The sequence below is a fragment of the Rhinopithecus bieti genome, unplaced genomic scaffold (genome assembly GCF_001698545.2).
Source record: "Rhinopithecus bieti isolate Rb0 unplaced genomic scaffold, ASM169854v2 scaffold_1017, whole genome shotgun sequence".
Lineage (NCBI taxonomy): Eukaryota > Metazoa > Chordata > Mammalia > Primates > Cercopithecidae > Rhinopithecus > Rhinopithecus bieti.
Window position 1 is genome coordinate 6,837,520 of NW_016803657.1, and position 17,075 is coordinate 6,854,594.

Here is a 17,075-nt window from a genome sequence, read left to right on the forward strand (position 1 = left end):
ACCTTCATTTTTCTTTTTTAATTTTTTTTTTTTTCCGAGATGGAGTCTCACTTTGTCACCCAGGCTGGGGTGCAGTGGCACAATCTCGGCTCACTGCAACCTCCGCCTCCCAGATTCAAGCGATTCTCCTGCCTCAGCCTCCCGAGTAGCTGGGACTACAGGTGCGCACCACCATGCCTGGTAATTTTTTTGTTTTGTTTTGTTTTGTAGGTTTAGTAGATACAGGGTTTCACTATGTTTGCCAGGATGGTCTTGATCTCCTGACCTTGTGATCCGCCTGCCTCAGCCTCCCAAAGTACTTGGATTACAGGCGTGATCCACTGCACTTGGCCTTTTTTTTTTTAATTTTAAGGCTCTTAAATTTAAGAAAGGAACATATCTTACACATCTACCCACGTAATTATATTTTTGGTGCTCTTCATTCCTTTGTGTATGTGCGTGTTTCCGTCTGGTAGCATTTTCCTTCTGCCTGACGTATTTTATTTAACATATGTTTCAGTGCAAATATGGTGATAAATTATTTCAGCCTTTGTGTGTTTAAAAAAGTTTTATTTTGCCTTGTTTTGAAAGGCATTTATGTTGAGTAGAGAATTCTAGTTTGACAGATTTTCTTCAGGTTTTAACATGTTGCTCTTCTGTCATTTCAGTGAGGATTCTATTATTATCTTTATCTTTGTTCCCATGTATACAATGGGTTATTTTTGTCTGGCTGCCTTTAAAACTTTTATATTACCAATTTTGAACAATTTGTTCATCCTATGTTTTGGTGTATTTTCATATTTCTTATTTTTGTATGTATTAGGCCATTTTTGCATTGCTATAAAGAAATAACTGAGACTGGGTAATTTATAAAGAAAAGAGATTTAATTGGCTCATGGTTCTGCAGACTGTACAAGCGTGGCACCAACATCTGCTTTGCTTTTATTTAGGACCGCAGGAACCTAACAGTCATGGCAGAAGCCGAAGGGGGAGCAGGTACTTCACAGGGTGAAAACAGGAACAAGTGGTCAGGAGGAGGTGCCATGCGCTTTTAAATGACCAGATTTCATGAGAACTCACTCACTGTGGTGAGGACAGCGTTAAGCCATGAGGGATGAGCCGGCATGACCCAAACACCTCCCACCAGGCCCCACCTCCAACACCGGGGATTACATCTCCACGTGGGATTTGTAGGGGACATGCAAACTATGTAATTCCACCCCTGGTCCCCTAAATCTCATGTCCTTCTCACATTGCAAAATACAATCATGTCTTTCCAACAGTCCCCCAAAATCTTGTCGACGAAAAGAGTCAAACTCTGTAAAATATTTTAAGAGATTTATTTTGAGCCAAATATGAGTGACGATGGCCCGTGACCCAGCCCTCAGGAGGGCCTGAGAACATGTGCCCAAGGTGGTCGGGGCACAGCTTCATTTTATATATTTCAGGGAGACATGAGACATCAATCAAATAGACTTAAGGAATACGGTGGTTTCATTCAGAAAGGCGGGACAACTCAAAGCGGGGGCTTCCAGGCTATAGGTAAATCTAAGCATTTTCTGGTTGAAAATTGGTTGAGTTTGTCTAAAGATCTGAGATCGATAGAAAAGAATGCTCAGGTTAAGATAAAGGATTGCGGAGACCAGGTTTTACTGCGCAGAGTCAGCTCTCAGACAGCAGACTTCAGAGACAGCAGGTTGTAAATTATTTCTTCTTGGACTTAAACGGGTGCCTGGCTCTTAGTCGATTATCTCCTGGATCTGGAAAGAAAGGAAGGAAAACAAAGGGGGAAGGGGTTTCTCTATGGAATATGGATTTTTCCCACAAGAGACTTGGCAGGGCAATTTCAAGGTGTGGCAAGGAAATATATTTTGATGTAAAACATTTTGATTTTCTTCCTTGTTATGCCAGAGACAGATTGGAAAGTAAGCCACAATATAAAGGGTCAAATAAAACTGATATTACGAGAATTTATGGTTTGTAGGGCATGACTCCCTAGACCCCTTAGAAAAGAATTTGGGCAAGATAAAAAAAAAAAAAAATCAGAGCTTAGTCCTCAGCCTTGACTTGTTCTAGCATCAACTCAATCAAAAGTCCCAGGTCCTAAGTCCAAAGTTTCCTCTGAGAAAAGGCAAGTTCCTTCCACCTATGAGCCTGTAAAATAAAAAACAAGTTATTTACTCCCAAGATACAAAGGGATTGTAGGCATTGGATAAACATTCCCACTTTCAAAGGAAGAAATTGGCCAAAAGAGAGGTGCTGTGTAGGCCGCGTGCAAGTCTGAAACCAAGCAGGACAGTCATTCAATTATAAAGCTCCAAAATCATCTCCATTGACTCTGTGTCCCACATCCAGGGCACACTGGTGCAAGGGGTGGCTTCCAAGGCCTGGGGCAGCTCTGTCCCTTTGGCTTTGCAAGGTTCAGCCCTTGTGGCTGCTTTTACTGGTTGTTGAGTGCCTGTGGCTTTTCTAGGAGCAGGGTGCGAGCTGCTGGAATATCTGCCATTCTGGGATCTGGATGATGGTGCACTTCTTCTCACAGCTCTAGTAGGCAGTGCCTCAGTGGGGACTCTGGCGGGGGCTCCAACTCCACATTTCCCCTTGGCACTGCCCTAGTAGAAGCTGGCTGTGAAGGCTCCACTCCTGCAGCAGGCTTCTGCCTTGGCACCCAGGCATTCTCACAAATCCTCTGAAACCTAGCTGGAGGCTGCTAAGCCTCCTTTACTCTTGTACACTGTGTACCCGCAGGCTTAATACCACATGGAAACCACCAAGGCCTGTGGCTTGCACCCTCTGAAACAGCAGCCCAAGCTGTATCTGGGGTCCTCTGAACTGAGGCTGGAGCTGGAGAGGGGAGCAGTGTCCTGAGGCTGTGTGGGGCAGCAGGCCCTGGCCCGCAAAACCATTCTTTCCTCCTAGGCTTCAGGGCCTATAATGGGAGGGACTGCCTTGGAGATATCTGGAATGTCTTGGAGACTTTTTCCCATTGCCTTGGCTATCAGCCTTTGGTTCTTTTTTTAGTTACACAAATGTCTTAAGTAAATGATAGCTCCACAGCCTGCTTGAATTCCTCTCACCAAAAACACTGTTTCTTTTGGCTACATGGCTGGGCTGCAAATTTTCTGAACTTTTATGCTCTGCTTTCCTTTTAAATATAAATTCCAGCTTTACGACATTTCTTTGCTCCCATATATGGTTGTAGGTTGTTAGAAGCAGCCAGGAGACATCTTAAATGCTTTGCTGATGATAAATTTCTTCATTCAGGTACCCTAGGCCATCACTCTCAAGTTTAAGCTTCCACAGAGCCTTAGGGCGTGAACAGAATGCAGCCACGCTCTTTGCTGTGGCATAACAAGAGTGAGCTTTGCTCCAGTTCCCAGTAAGTTCATTTCCATCTGAGACTTCCTCAGCCTAGTAGGCTTCACTGTCCTTATCACTATCAGTGTTTTGGTCACAGCCATTTAACCGGTCTCTAAGAAGTTCCAAACTTTCCCTCATCTGGTCTTCTTCTGAGCCCTCCAAACTCTTCCAACTTCTGCAGGTTACTCAGATCCAAAGCCACTTCCACATTTTTTGGTATCTTTATAGCAATGCCTCACTTCTTGGTACCAGTTTTCTGTATTAGGCCATTCATGAATTGCTATGTCAATGAAAGTCAAAGTCTGTAAAATATTTGAAGAGATTTATTCTGAGTCCAATACAAGTGATCAGTGGCCCGAGGCACAGTCTTGAGGTCCTGAGAACATGTGCCTAATGGTCAGGCTACAGCTTGGATTTTTACAATTTAGGGAGACATAAGACATCAGTCAATACATGTAATATATACATTGCTTAGATCCCGAAAGGTGGGACAGTTCAAAGTGGGGGCTTCCAGGGCGTAGGCGGATTCAATAATTTTCTAAATTGCAGTTGGTTGAAAGTGTTAAATTATTGTCTGAAGACCTAGACTCAATAGAAGGAATGTCTGGGTTAACATAAGGGATCGTGGAGACCAAGGTCCCCAGTATACATAAGAAGCCTCCAGGTGGCAGGCTTCAGAGAGAATAGATTGTAAATATCTATTAGACTTTTAAAAAATGCCAGAGTCTTAGTGGCCTACAAAGGGAAGGGAATCTTCTGCAGAATGTAGATTTTCCCCATAAGAGACGGCTTCACATGCCTATGTCAAGATATAGTAAAGAAACATAGTTGGAGTTAACATATTTTAATTCCCTCCTTTGTCTGTCATGTGATGTTATACCAGCGTTCGGTTGGAAAGTAAGCCACGTTATATAGGGTGAAACAAAACCCCTCAGGGGAGACGTTATGGTTTTTAGGATGTGAATCCTGAAGCCCCTTAGATAGGAATTTGGGCAGGAGAAGAAAAAGGTCAGAGTTTAGTCCTCAGGTATAACGAAATACCGGAGACTGGGTAATTTATAAAGAAAAGAGATTTAATTGACTCATGGCTCTGCGGGCTGTACAAGTGAGGACTGAACTCTGATTTTTCATCTTGCCCAAATTCCTACCTAAGGGGCCTAGGGAGTCATGCCCTACAAACCACAAATTATCGTTAGGTGGGTTTTATTTGACCCTATTTGTCATGACTGACTTTTCTATCTGACTCTGGCATAACATTATGAGATAAGGAAAAAACATTCAACCCCAAAATGTATTTCCTTGCCATACCTTGAAATCGCCCTGCAAAATCTCTCGTGGGAAAAATCCATATTCTCTAGAGAATCCCGTTTCCCCTTTGTTTTCCTTCATTTCTTCCCAGATCCAGGAGATAATCTAAGAGCCAGGTACCCTTTTAAGTCTGATAAGAAAAATTTTACAGCCTGCTCTCTCTAAAGTCTGCTGAGCGCTTCCTCTGCACAATAAAACATGGTCTCCACAATCCTTTATCTTAACCTGAACATTCCTTTTTGTCGATCTCAAATCTTTAGATAAACTCAACCAATTGTCAACTAGAAAATGTTTAAATTTACCTGTAGCCTGGAAGCCCCAGCTTTTGAGTTGTCCCGCCTTTCTGAATGAAACCGATGTATTTCTTAAGTGTGTTTGATTGCTGTCTCATGCCTCCCTAAAATACATAAAACCAAGCTGTACCCCAACCACGTTGGGCACATGGGCCTGAGGGCCGTGTCATGTGCGATGGTCACTCATATTTGGCTCAAAATAAATCTCTTAAAATATTTTACAGAGTTTGATTCTTTTGTCAACACAGCCATGGCACCGACAAATGCTTGGCTTCTGGTGAGGGCCTCAGGAACCTTACAATCATGGCGGAAGGCCAAGGGGAAACAGGCATGTCCTATGGCAAAAACAGGAGCAAGGGGTGGGGGGAGGTACCACACACTTTTAAATGACCAGATCTTGTGAGCACTCACCATGATGAGGATGTCACCACGCCGTGAGGGATCTGCCCCCATGACCCATACACCTCCTTGTAGGCCCTACCACCAGCACTGGGGATTACATCTCAACGTGGGATTTGGAGTGGACATCCAAACTTTATCATTGGGGTTCTATGGGTGTATGGTTTTCATCAAATTTGGAAAATTTTCAGCCATTATTTCTTCAAACATTCCCCTCCTCACAAACGTTGTGGACTCTGTTTACTTGTATGTCAGATCATGTGAAGTTTCCCACAGCTCACTGATGCTCTTTCATGTTTATTAATGTATTTTTTTCTCTCTTTCATTTGTATATATTTTCTATTGCTTTATCTTTAAATTTACCAGTCTTTTCCTCAGCAACATCTAATATGTGGTTAATCCTACTAAGTGTTTTTTAAAATGGTATCTAATTCTAGTTTTCATCTCCAGAAGTTAGGTTTGGGACTTTTAAATATCTTCTATGCCTCTACTTAACTTTTGAACATACGGAAAAAGTTCTAATAATGGTTTGAATGTTCTTGTCTAGTAATTCTAACATTTGGATCAGTTTTAGTTTGGTTTCAAGTCTATCTGGATGACTTGTAGGCATTGCATTTCTCTATCCCTTATTTTTCTTTGTTTTGACTAAATCGTCTTGTCTCCTGGAATCCCTGGTTATTTTTTAGATTGCTGGACTTTATATATGAAAAAAAAGTATAGCTGATTTGACACTCTGGATTATCTTACATTTTTCCAGATCAGATTTGTGTTAGCTCCTAGTCACTGGTCATGTTTAGGGCACTGGCAATCCTGGATTGCCCTGAACTAGTCAGGTATTAAGACAATTCATAGCTGGGTGTCAGTTCTGATGAGGGTTGTTTTATTGACAGTTCATCTTTCCTCCTTGGATTTTGTCTTTTTCGGGGTTCCTATTCTAAGCCTAGGGGGTTTAGCAGCGTGTCCATCCCTCTCACCTTAGTAGATTGTATTCTAGGCAGACATTTACTAAAATCCATTCGTATTTCTTTACAGGAAAAAATCGTAGCGTTCTCAACATTAAGGCAGTCAGCTGTACCTCAAAATGACTTTGTAAGGTGACAGAAATCTTTGCCCATCTCCCAATATGATAGTTCTGTTTGTGTCCCTGAAGATGACTCATTTGATTATACCGTTTCTGTGCCCTTAGCCCCTTGAATCTCAGCTCCTCAACTGCCTTTAGTGGAATTGCCAGAAGATTCTCTCTATAGTAGATATCTTTATGGGACAAGTGACCCCAGATACTGGGGTCGCTTCCCTCATTTTTTTTTCCCTATAATCTTGTTATCATAATTCTTCATGACTTGGTTGCTTTCTGATGCCTTCAAAACGTGTGTCTCCATGTGTGTATATGTGTATGTCTGTGTGTATATATGTGTATATATATATTTAATTTTGCCCAGTTTTTCTTGTAATTCTCATCAGTAGGGTTGGTACTGATGAGGTGATGTATCCCGCCTTTACTAGAAGTGGAATTCTCCAGTGATATCTCTCATATCAAACTGCCCGTTGTCTGTTTAACATCACCTTAGAAGCATCTCAACTTAGGGACCAAATGGACCATGATCTACCCTCGTCCCATCCCATTTTCCCTTTGTTTTTTGTTCTTGAGGCATCGTTCACCCAGGATTTTAACCTCAAACCCTATCCCTTTGCTTTTGTTTTTCCCTCCATCTCTCCATGTCCATTGGTCACGGAATCTTCAGTCATCATCTTCTCTCCATCTCCGTCGTCACTATCTTAGTCCAGGTCGCTACTGGATTTCCCTTGAGTGTCTTCATGCATTCCAGCCCAGTGTACCCCCAACACTCATCTGCTCCATACTTTAAGCAATGTTTTGTTCCTGGAAAACAAATCTAGTCACTGTATTATTCTGACTGTGCATTTTTTTGCTGGATTTTAATTTCCTAGAGTGCTATCAACACTCCTTGTGTAGTTGCCAAGGTCCCCACACCTGGGCCTCACCTTTCTCCAGCCTCCTCCCACTCCTTTCCTTGTCTCAGCAGTTTCTTACCCATGCCTTGTTTTCCCTGGGACCTCATTGCTCCCCTCCTTTTGTCAACCCCTCATTCTTCTTATTCCTCAGTTTTCACCTCAGCTGTTACCTCTTCTGGCATGTAGTGGAGACATGTTCTATATTTGGTTAACTAACAAGTTATAAAGAAATGGAAGAACGAGGTAACCTGTATCTTTTTATTAGTGTGTGTGACAGTGAATAGCAGTGAAATGGTTGAGAGAATGATTTAGTAGTACATAGCAGAGATTTTAACAAATGAATTAACAATATGTAAAATGAATGTATTTGAAAAACTCAATCTTTTAATTTCTTAGGTTTGAGTTTATGTTGTTATACTCTCATTTTTAAATATTGTCTATAATCTGTGTTTTATTTTTGTTAATTTTCTCAGCTTCTAATCTTACGAGGACACCATCAGCCAATTACTGCTATGGCTTTTGGAAATAAAGTGAACCCACTTCTAATCTGCTCAGCATCGCTGGATTATGTTATAATGTGGAACCTGGATGAATGTAGAGAGAAAGTACTTCAAGGCAAATGAAAATCTAAAACGTGTTTTTAAAAACCTACAAAAGGAATAACTCATCCTTCAGTATACTTGGTACCACCCAAGTGTGTTTCTCTTGGGCAGCACCGTTCCCCCGGGGGGATTTGGGATAATTTTGTATTCCCTTTACCTTGAAACCAGGCATGCAAGCAGGGTGCTTTATATGGGAAGGGCACCAGGCCATTCAGACTCACTGACTTTTGCTGTGTGTTACGCTGATCTTACAGGCTCATTGGTTTTGATCTTATGTCCCTTTTTATTTTAAGAACTGTCAATTTTGTATCAACCTGAAAACATGTAGGAAAGTTGAAATATTCTTTTCTTGCACAGCAAGGTTTCTTGAGCACCTGTAATATTTCACGCTGGAGACCAGTGGTGAATAGGAAGGGCTTGATCCCAAATCCTGTGGAAGTCACAGCTCAGAGTTTGAGAGAGACACTATATAAGCCAGCGACCAAGTGGCTATGAATTGTGAGTGTGCAGCGGAGAAGGCAGATGAGGCCAGGGCAGCACGCACATGCGTAGGGGTACTTTGAGATACGGGATCTCAGGGAGGGGCATGTGGGCTGAGGGTGAGAAGGGATGGGATAGGGGACTGTGCTTTTGGCAGATGGACCCAAATGTGCCAAGGCCCTGGGAAGCGTGAGAACCTGCCTCTGTGCTTGGAGCGTGCTGATGTTAGGAGAGTCTCATCTGAGGAAGTTGAAAAGTTAGGTGGGGACCACATTAAGGAATTTGAGTTTTGTGGAATTATATAGAGAAGTTAGAGGATTATGTTAAAACATAAATGCAAAGAGACTATAAACCTATGTATTCTATGTAGGGACGTGAGCACATATCTCTCTCTAGACTGGGTGGCTGTGTGATGTGAACATATGTGTCTCTCTAGGCTCTGGGTGGCTGTGGGACACGATCACATGTCTCTCTGTAGACTTGGTGGCTGTGGGGCATGTGCACATGTGTCTCTCCCAGGCTGTGGGTGGAGTATATCTGCATTTTGCTGGTGATAGGTCCGTGGTGCACACTAGGACCAGATGACCTTGCCCGCCATTTTTCCTTCACCTTTGTGGATTTGCGTGACGGACTCTGCATCAGGCTGCAGCTGCTGCACTTGTTGTCTGGGTCTTGGGAACCTCCTGGCTGCTTGTGGGTGTCCTGCCATTGCTTAGTCCCTGGAGGCCTCAGTTGGATAGGCTTCTACTCCCTTCCAACGGATGTTAGCTGGACCTGGACATGAGGGTGGACATGGGGTTGGATGTGGGTGAGAAGCATCGAAACACGCAGTTTGATGATTATGACTCTCACTGCGTGGGTACCGCAGCCTCCAGAGGAAGGCGTCTTCCTGTTTTGATGTGGAGGGATTCTCTGCAGGAAAGTGCTGCATTCCCCAGGTTTTCAGAAGACTTCTCTATATCCAGTATTTTTGATATTCTTAGAGAATCAAAATCACATCAAAGCTCATTGGCATTCTCTCAGTAATTTTAGAATAGAGGGTTACATTCTCCGTGTTTTTCTCAGATTAATGTAATGCTGAATGCATTTGGTGAACTGGCACTAATGGTGAAACTCACTCTAGGGCTGGTCCCTCGAGGGACTGTCGTGGGCTCGCTTTTGGGAAAGGTGCTGTGTTTACAGTTGAGCCCGGATGATCATGTTGTTGCCGTATGTGCTGGAAACAAAGTATTCACACTGGATATTGAGGTAAGATTGAAATTCACACGTGAATTTCACGGAAGGGTTTGGCTGATGGGGCCTCCCAGGTTCTGGGACCTTCCCCAGCTGTCTTTTCTTTTTTTCTATACTCCTTTTTTTTAAAAGCTATATCTTAAATTTAGTTTACTTTTATAAAATCATATCTTTATGTTGCAATTGGAAACCACTGGTGTCAGATAGTAATATTTATATAAATATTAAAACTCCCTATGGAGTATGGGTATCAGGCATGACTTTAGAGAAACATGTTCCACAAAACTTTTATTTCTCAGATATTCCCTGACTGTAGGCATCCTTCCTAGCATAGCGCTTTTGTTTATATCTTTTATCAAGATGTTCTTTTCATCAAGAATCAGACTTTTCGCAGCCATTTCATCACCAGGGTTAGTTTAAGGAAGCGTGTCGCCTCTTCCTGGCTGTGTGATTTCAACCTCGGGTGTGACTGGAACAGTCAGCTGCCCCATTGCAATGTTGAAAGCAGTGTTAGAAATCAGAAAGTGGGAATCTAAGGGAACACGAAGGAAGACTCGGTTCCTCTGAATTGTTGCTCTGCCCAAGCCTGATTTTGGAGATGACCCCAGGCCTGGGGTCGTTTTTGTGGCTTTGATTTGCCAGGTCAACGTGGCCAACAAAGCTGTTAGCCTGCGTCACTTTTCCTGTGATAGCCACTTAATAAACGTAGGCGAGGGAGGATGTTAGGCTTGGAATAGTAATTGGTTCTCATGGGTCTCGTGTGTAATAGGCATTTTGGGAGAGAAGACATTGATGTCTTCAGACTATTTTTGGACTAATGATGAAATTAAGGCTCATGAATTTAAAAAGTTCACATCATGAGTTAAACCACAGAGAGATGATGGGAAGCATCTAGGAGTTAGGTGAAGGGCTTTACACTATTTCTAGTCTGTCTGTGAAAGCTTTCTGGATATGTTGCTGTTTCAGTTGTAAGTATTTCATGTTTTGTTGTAAACATCCTGTGATTGATAGATTAACATTAGGCCACCCCACCATTTATAACAAAACTACCATTAACGTCCGAAGATTTAACATTGTTGTGTCAGGAAAAGGAAAACCAAAGTGGATTAGGAAGAAGCATAAAACTGTTAGTGTTTGAAGGAAGATACTGGGTCCCAGATGGAGAGAACAGTCAGCCTGGGGTCAGGTCGGAGCCACACGCCTGAGTTGGGCACATAGCAGGTGAGTAAGCAGGTGCCTTGTACAGATGCGTGTGTAGCCCGTGGGATCCTCGCCAGGCTTCCTTAGCAGCAGGCGTGTCAATTGAAAGATGCTTCACTCAGGGAGAATGACTTTCAGACGTGGGGAATGGCTGTCACGTGAGTCCATGAAGCGCTCACATTCTTTTAACAGCATACTCGGCAAGTCAACAGTTTATGCTATTTGATTTGAAAGACTTCAAATGAGTATTGAGCATTTTCTGGTAAAAGGCACTTTTTAGTCAACATAAAATGTCAAAAGGAAATAAATATTTTTCAGGCTATAATGTTATTCATACCATAGACAGTGGACTAGCTTTATTTTATAGAAATTGGAGAAAATGGAAATGTGTATTTCATAACACTCAGTCTCATGACTCCCTACTCCTACACAGGTTATATAGTCTTGCCTTTTATTTTTAACAATCTGATGGTAACTGGCATAATATACTCAGTATTCTAAGTTGTATTTGTTGATGGCGATATGTTGTATTACTAAAGAAGGTCTTCCAGAGTTAAATGTCTGTTTGTAAGTTAAGTCACCATATATACATGTTTATTTTTTCTGCATGTATTCTAAGGGATATTTGTCTTATTTAAATGGAGTGCTGTAAAATTCAAGAACAGTACCCCAGCACTTCTGCCTGGAATCCCCTGGGGATATTCTCAGGGCGATGACTGTGACCTTTAGGAACCCCTGAGGCTCTGACTACTCCATTCCTCAGTCATGCTGTTCAAGCCTGATTTCCATATAAACACGAAGCTCTGTGCATCTCCAGCTTGTGATGCTGACACTTCTGGGGTGCTCTCTTGGCTGTAGGAGGCTTTAGGGACTTCAGGAGGAAAGGATAACTCATGAGCGCCTACTGCTGTACCATCTTGTCTTGTTTACAACAGTAGGAAGTCCCAGGCGGAAAACAGATGCTGAGCGATTGGGAACGCAGAGCAGTATGTTCTGAGTTACAGGCAGGGAGCCTCAGGGCAGATGCATGGGGCAGCCGGTGGGGAGACAGGGTTCCTGAGGAGACGCCAGCTTCCTAATTCGCTCAGGGTCAGCTCTGGTTAGTGTCATCTTTTAACACTGCTGAGACTGTGCCTGTGGCCTGAGCTTTCCTCTTAGCTCAGACATCTGACTTTTCACCGTTGATTTATATGCAGAGAGTTCCAACTTGAAAAGAGGAATAATATGGGCTTTATTTTGTAACAGCTATTTTCTGTGACATACGTAGAACATCCTGATGTTAATAACCACCACAGAGTTCCATCACTGACCTTCCTGCACACATTCTCTCAGACTCAGGCTGTCCGGGCTGAGCTGCAGGGCCACCTGGGCCCAGTGACTGCGGTGGAGTTCTGTCCCTGGCGAGCAGGCACCCTCATCTCGGTGTCCGAGGACAGAGGCTTTAAGGTGAGGGATGGACGATGGACGGCGTTCCCACGTGGCACGCGCTGTGGAAAGACCTGTGGTGATGGGAGCTGTGCGGTGGCTTCACGGCCACTGCCGCCTGAGTGATGTTGTTTCTACCCCACTTCCGCAAGGCGACCGCTGTCCTGATTTCCATGGAAACAGCAAGCCCGGTGTTTTGCCAGGGTCACTGACTGGGCTTGGATTCCTGACAGGACGGCTCTGCAGCCCCGGATTTCCCACAACTGCATCCCGGGCCTGGGAGAGCCCAAGCACAAATTCTTCTCCACGGCATTTCCCAGGCCCAGAGCAGGAGAGCCAGTTCCAGGGTGGAGGGCTCCGTCAGCACGAAATGAGGATCTGGAAGAAAATGAAATGCGAATTCAGTTTTTATCCAGCTGACACCAGTGTGCACCTGACAGTGTAGAACTGACCCGCGAGTGTACACCTGACAGGGTGTAGACCTGACCCACTAGTGTGCACCTGACAGGGTGTAGACCTGACCTGCGAGTGTGCATCTGACGGGGTGTAGACCTGACCCGCGAGTGTGCACCTGACAGGGTGTAGACCGGTACAGTCTCCCGCTTGGTTTTCCTGTCTTGGCAGCGTTGACTAAGTACCTGGGAACTGTTTTTAACCTGGTTTCGTGTTTGTTTTCAGTTCTTCAATCCACCAGGGGTTTATTTATGGAAGTGATGTTAATTTTTTCTTTTTGATTCTGACATCTTTTATTGTGTTTCTATATTTTTCTTATTTTTGTGCTCATTTTATTGTTTTCTGTTTTAGATAATCATTTATGTTGACTAATCTGATATTGGATAGTACTGTTAGCTTAACCTGTTGCAAAAATGGCAACGTTGTTACCTCTTCTAAAGAATCCTCTGTTTGTCCAAAGGTCTGGGACCATTGTACAGGATCATTAATATACAGTTCATCTGTGTTATCAGGTAAATTTAAAACTCATGTTTCCTGTAAATAGGCTGTGTGTAACCACGGTTTCTAGAGCATGTTCCAGGGCATAAGATGGAGCCCTGACATTCAAGTGGATCTGAATGAGGCAATCTCAGACTTACAGCCCTTCACTCCCGTCCACACAGGGAGAAGATTCACTTCACAGTGAATGTCCTTGATGTTTTTCACTTAAAATTAAATGTATGCTTGGAGTCTGGGCCTTTTTGTTTTGGAGGAGTAAAGCACATTTGCTGTCAGATAAAATGCCTGAGCACCCAGGGAAGGCGAGCCCTCTGCTCTCTGTAGAAACAAGTCCCAGAACCAGCGGTGTTGATAGGGCCAGGACTGCCCTGCCCATCTAGCATGTGCGTGGGCGTGCACCTCACCCCGGCCTCATGGTCAGGTACTGAGCACCTACGTGTGCGGCTCATGAATGCCAGGGCCCTTGCGTTCTTCCCTCACATGGATTTTTTCTTTTTTTTTTTTTTTGAGACGGAGTCTTGCTCTGTCGCCCAGGCTGGAGCGCAGTGGCCGGATCTCAGCTCACTGCAAGCTCCGCCTCCTGGGTTCACGCCATTCTCCTGCCTCAGCCTCCTGAGTGGCTGGGACTACAGGCGCCCGCCAACTCGCCCGGCTAGTTTTTTATATTTATTTTAGTAGAGACGGGGTTTCACCGTGTTAGCCAGGATGGTCTCGATCTCCTGACCTCGTGATCCGCCCGTCTCGGCCTCCCAAAGTGCTGGGATTACAGGCTTGAGCCACTGCGCCCGGCCCTTCACATGGATTTTTGTTGGTAAATAAAGCTGGCACACGGCCACACAGACGCAGCATTGATGCTGCAGGTGTCCGTGGAGCACGGCACGAGGAGCGGCCTGTGACGCCCCCGCACCTCTCCCGTGCAGTCCCTGTGCTTGTCCTCCTGGCGCCTCAGGGCACTGGTTTCCTGCATTCGCTTTGCTCCTCTTTTGCATGTTGTGTCTTTCCGGAAGAAGAGAGTTAGGGAATTAAAAGGAGAGCATTCTTTCGTGGGATAAGTGACATGAAAATGCCCCTTAAAGAATATACATATACTTTGGTGACCTGGTAGAGTTATTGTTATATCTTCTCAAAGATTTAACATTCTTTCTGAGGTTAGTGTATCCATGTGTGGACTGTGGTGCTATAATGACTTGAAAACATTGCTTTCTTTCAGGGTGAAGCGCATTTCTTGGAAGTATGTTGGAATCTTTTTTTCTGAAATTAATTATACAGAATTACTATCTGGTTGCCAAGAACAGTGATACACTTGATCTTTGATTTTGTTCATAGTTTGATTAGGACGTGTAGCATTTTTCAATATTCATTTATCGAATTCTCCTAAAGTATTGACAGTTTAGAGTAAATTTTCAATGAAACGACATCCTAGGCAATGATTTTTTTTTTTCCAAGAAAACAAGGCATCAATTTGATTGCTGTTTTCATCACCTAGTCTGTTATTGTATTATTTCTGGCTGACTCAGGAATCCTTCTGCCCCAAGTGCAATGTTGATTGAACACCAGTGCTGCCCTCCGTCCAGGCTGTAAAGCAGCCAGAGCTGGGCCGTGGTTTAAGCCCACCAGGCCTTCTGTCGGGCAGGTGGGATGGGATTCCTTGGGACCCATCTGAGGCAGACTCCCGAAGCGTCCTTTTGGGGTGACGTCCCCAGTCTTCCTTGTGCTCATGGGGCTTTCAACATTTGTGTTCACGTGCAATTTTTGCTTTTTGGTGAAGAAATTATTTTGGAATAGTTCAAACTTGACAGAAATACTGTAACTAAATATTATGTGTAAAGAGATAAGTAAAACTGATCGTTCTCGGCTTACCTGGTACCAGGCACTTACAAAGCTAAATTTTCCAATGTTGCTTTCACCAGCATATCCTCTTCTCAGCTTGTTCATTGATGCAGAAAGCAGGCAGCTGGTCACTGGGTGTGCTGACGGCCAGGTGAGACAGCCACAGAGTGAAGTTCCCGTTCCCAGACGTTCCTGTACGTGAGCCTGTACACAGGGGTCTCCGTCTTCATGCTACTTTGTATTTTCCTGTGATTTGAAAAAACCTGTCCACCTCAGTGCTGAGAATGTGACCTTCTGTGGGCCTCAGCATCACTGTGGGTTCAGTATGGCCCTGGGCCCCCTGGTCTGCGGAGGGGCTGGGTCTGCACGTCCCAGAGCTCCATACATGGTTCTGGAGTGCCGCTCAAGTGAGGGCCACTCACGTGACCTTTAAAACCTGATGAGAAGAGGGCTGTGAGCAGACATCCCACGCACGCTGCCTGCCACCCGGAGAGGCTCCCTGGATGGCTCCTCTGGTGGCATCCCCAGTGCTCCTTGTGCTCCTGTTTCCCATCAGCTTTACACACTGTTGAAAAACCTGAAGATATTGGTCTTTTTCAAAACATTTTTTTACGTGAGCATTTTAAGTTCATTTCACATGAAGACTTGAAATTTTTTTTTTCCTTTTGACAAAGTTAACCACTGTTGCCCTTGTCTTCTCACCCAGGGCATGTGGGACGTGCTCTTGGCTGTGACGCTGTGGGGTATGTGCAGGGAGCCTGGCGCCCGGGGGTCCTGGAGGAGCAGTGGGGTGTGTGCAGAGAGCCTGGCGCCCAGGGGTCCTGGAGGAGCATCTTGGGGAGGCCTGCACAATAGGATCCTGCCTGTGTGCTCTGAGCTAATGTGCCAGCCGTGCGAAAGTGCTCTGACACCGTGGGCGTGGGCTGTAAGGAGGGCCTCCAGGGTGGATATTGAAGGCAGGAGAGAGCTGTGCCGGGAGCCTCTGCAGGCTGTGGAGGGAATTTCCTGTGACGTGTCTGTCCTCACTGCTCCTCCTCTGGTGTTGCTGCTTCTGCGTAAGGACCTTTGCTGCAGCGCCGTGTCTGCATGTTCTTTGCTTTTGTAGCTTTGGATCTTCAGTTTGATGGATGAACACCACTATCGTCGTGTGGCACGGGTTGACCTAAGGAAGAAGACGGAGACTTTCTCCACGAGAAGGCTCAAGTCTGGGCTGTGCAGTCAGCCAGGTGGGTTGCTCAGACCCTCCTCAGGCCTCCCCCTTGGCCCAGTCTTTCAGCAGGCGCCGTGTGGAGGGCCCTAGGTCACACAGAGGGGAGAGAGAGGTGCCAATGTAGGAGAAGCCAATGGCCGCAACCTCAGAAAACCACTGAGGCCCTGCAGGTCATGTGAGGGGTGGGCCATCAGCAGACGGAGGCACCTGGTATGTGTGGGGACAAGGGTGAGGGGCTTTGGTGAACCGAAGAGCAGAGGCCCCACGGCAGCAGCTGCGCGGCTATGGGTTGCTTTCCTGCAGTGGGCGACCGAGGAGGGCAGGTCATGCTGATCAGAAAAGTACACTGCAGGACTCAGATGCCACCTGCACCTGCCCAGCACCCTCCACGTCCCCACCTGGCCTGTGAATCTCAGACACCACCTGCACCTGCCCCGCACCCTCGTCCTCACCTCATCTCCTGCTGTCCAGAGTTGCTTCCTGTTGACCACAGCTCACTTCTGTGCGCTTTTTATCTCCTGTACTGTCACAAAGGAGCTGACCCTCTCCCGGAAGAAAACGTTGATTTTACTTTTCAGTCCAGGGGCCACCTCTTCCATTGGTGTGTGCAGCTGACGTTTCGTATTGCAGCAGCCGTCCCTGTGCTCACAGCCTACACCCTTCCTCACTCCGGTTACTCTTTCTTTTAGGTTGTGTTTTTTTGTAGATGACTTTAAGCTATTTTTTTCATGTTAAGTCTGAAATTACCTTTATCCAGTATATCAATTTTTTCCTAACGTTTTAAACCTTCGTTTTTGTTATTTATTTATTTATTTATTTATTTATTTATTTATT

At 44.8% G+C, this 17,075-nt stretch overlaps 1 protein-coding gene across 5 annotated transcripts in view; it reads left to right on the forward strand.

Moving 5' to 3' along the window:
- The window catches only part of WDR27 (WD repeat domain 27), a 248,528-nt gene that overhangs the window by 13,338 nt on the left and 218,115 nt on the right, over window positions 1-17,075 (forward strand). For all 5 annotated transcript variants that reach the window (XR_001889728.1, XR_001889726.1, XM_017894959.1 and 2 more), the window contains exons 3-8: window positions 7,784-7,925; window positions 9,516-9,640; window positions 12,071-12,271; window positions 13,164-13,215; window positions 15,112-15,182; window positions 16,137-16,257. Coding sequence is in view for 3 of the 5 variants with exons in the window: in XM_017894959.1 (XP_017750448.1) it covers window positions 7,784-7,925; window positions 9,516-9,640; window positions 12,071-12,271; window positions 13,164-13,215; window positions 15,112-15,182; window positions 16,137-16,257 (712 nt within the window). In the remaining 2 variants the exon portion in view is untranslated. The remainder of the gene's footprint in view (window positions 1-7,783; window positions 7,926-9,515; window positions 9,641-12,070; window positions 12,272-13,163; window positions 13,216-15,111; window positions 15,183-16,136; window positions 16,258-17,075) is intronic.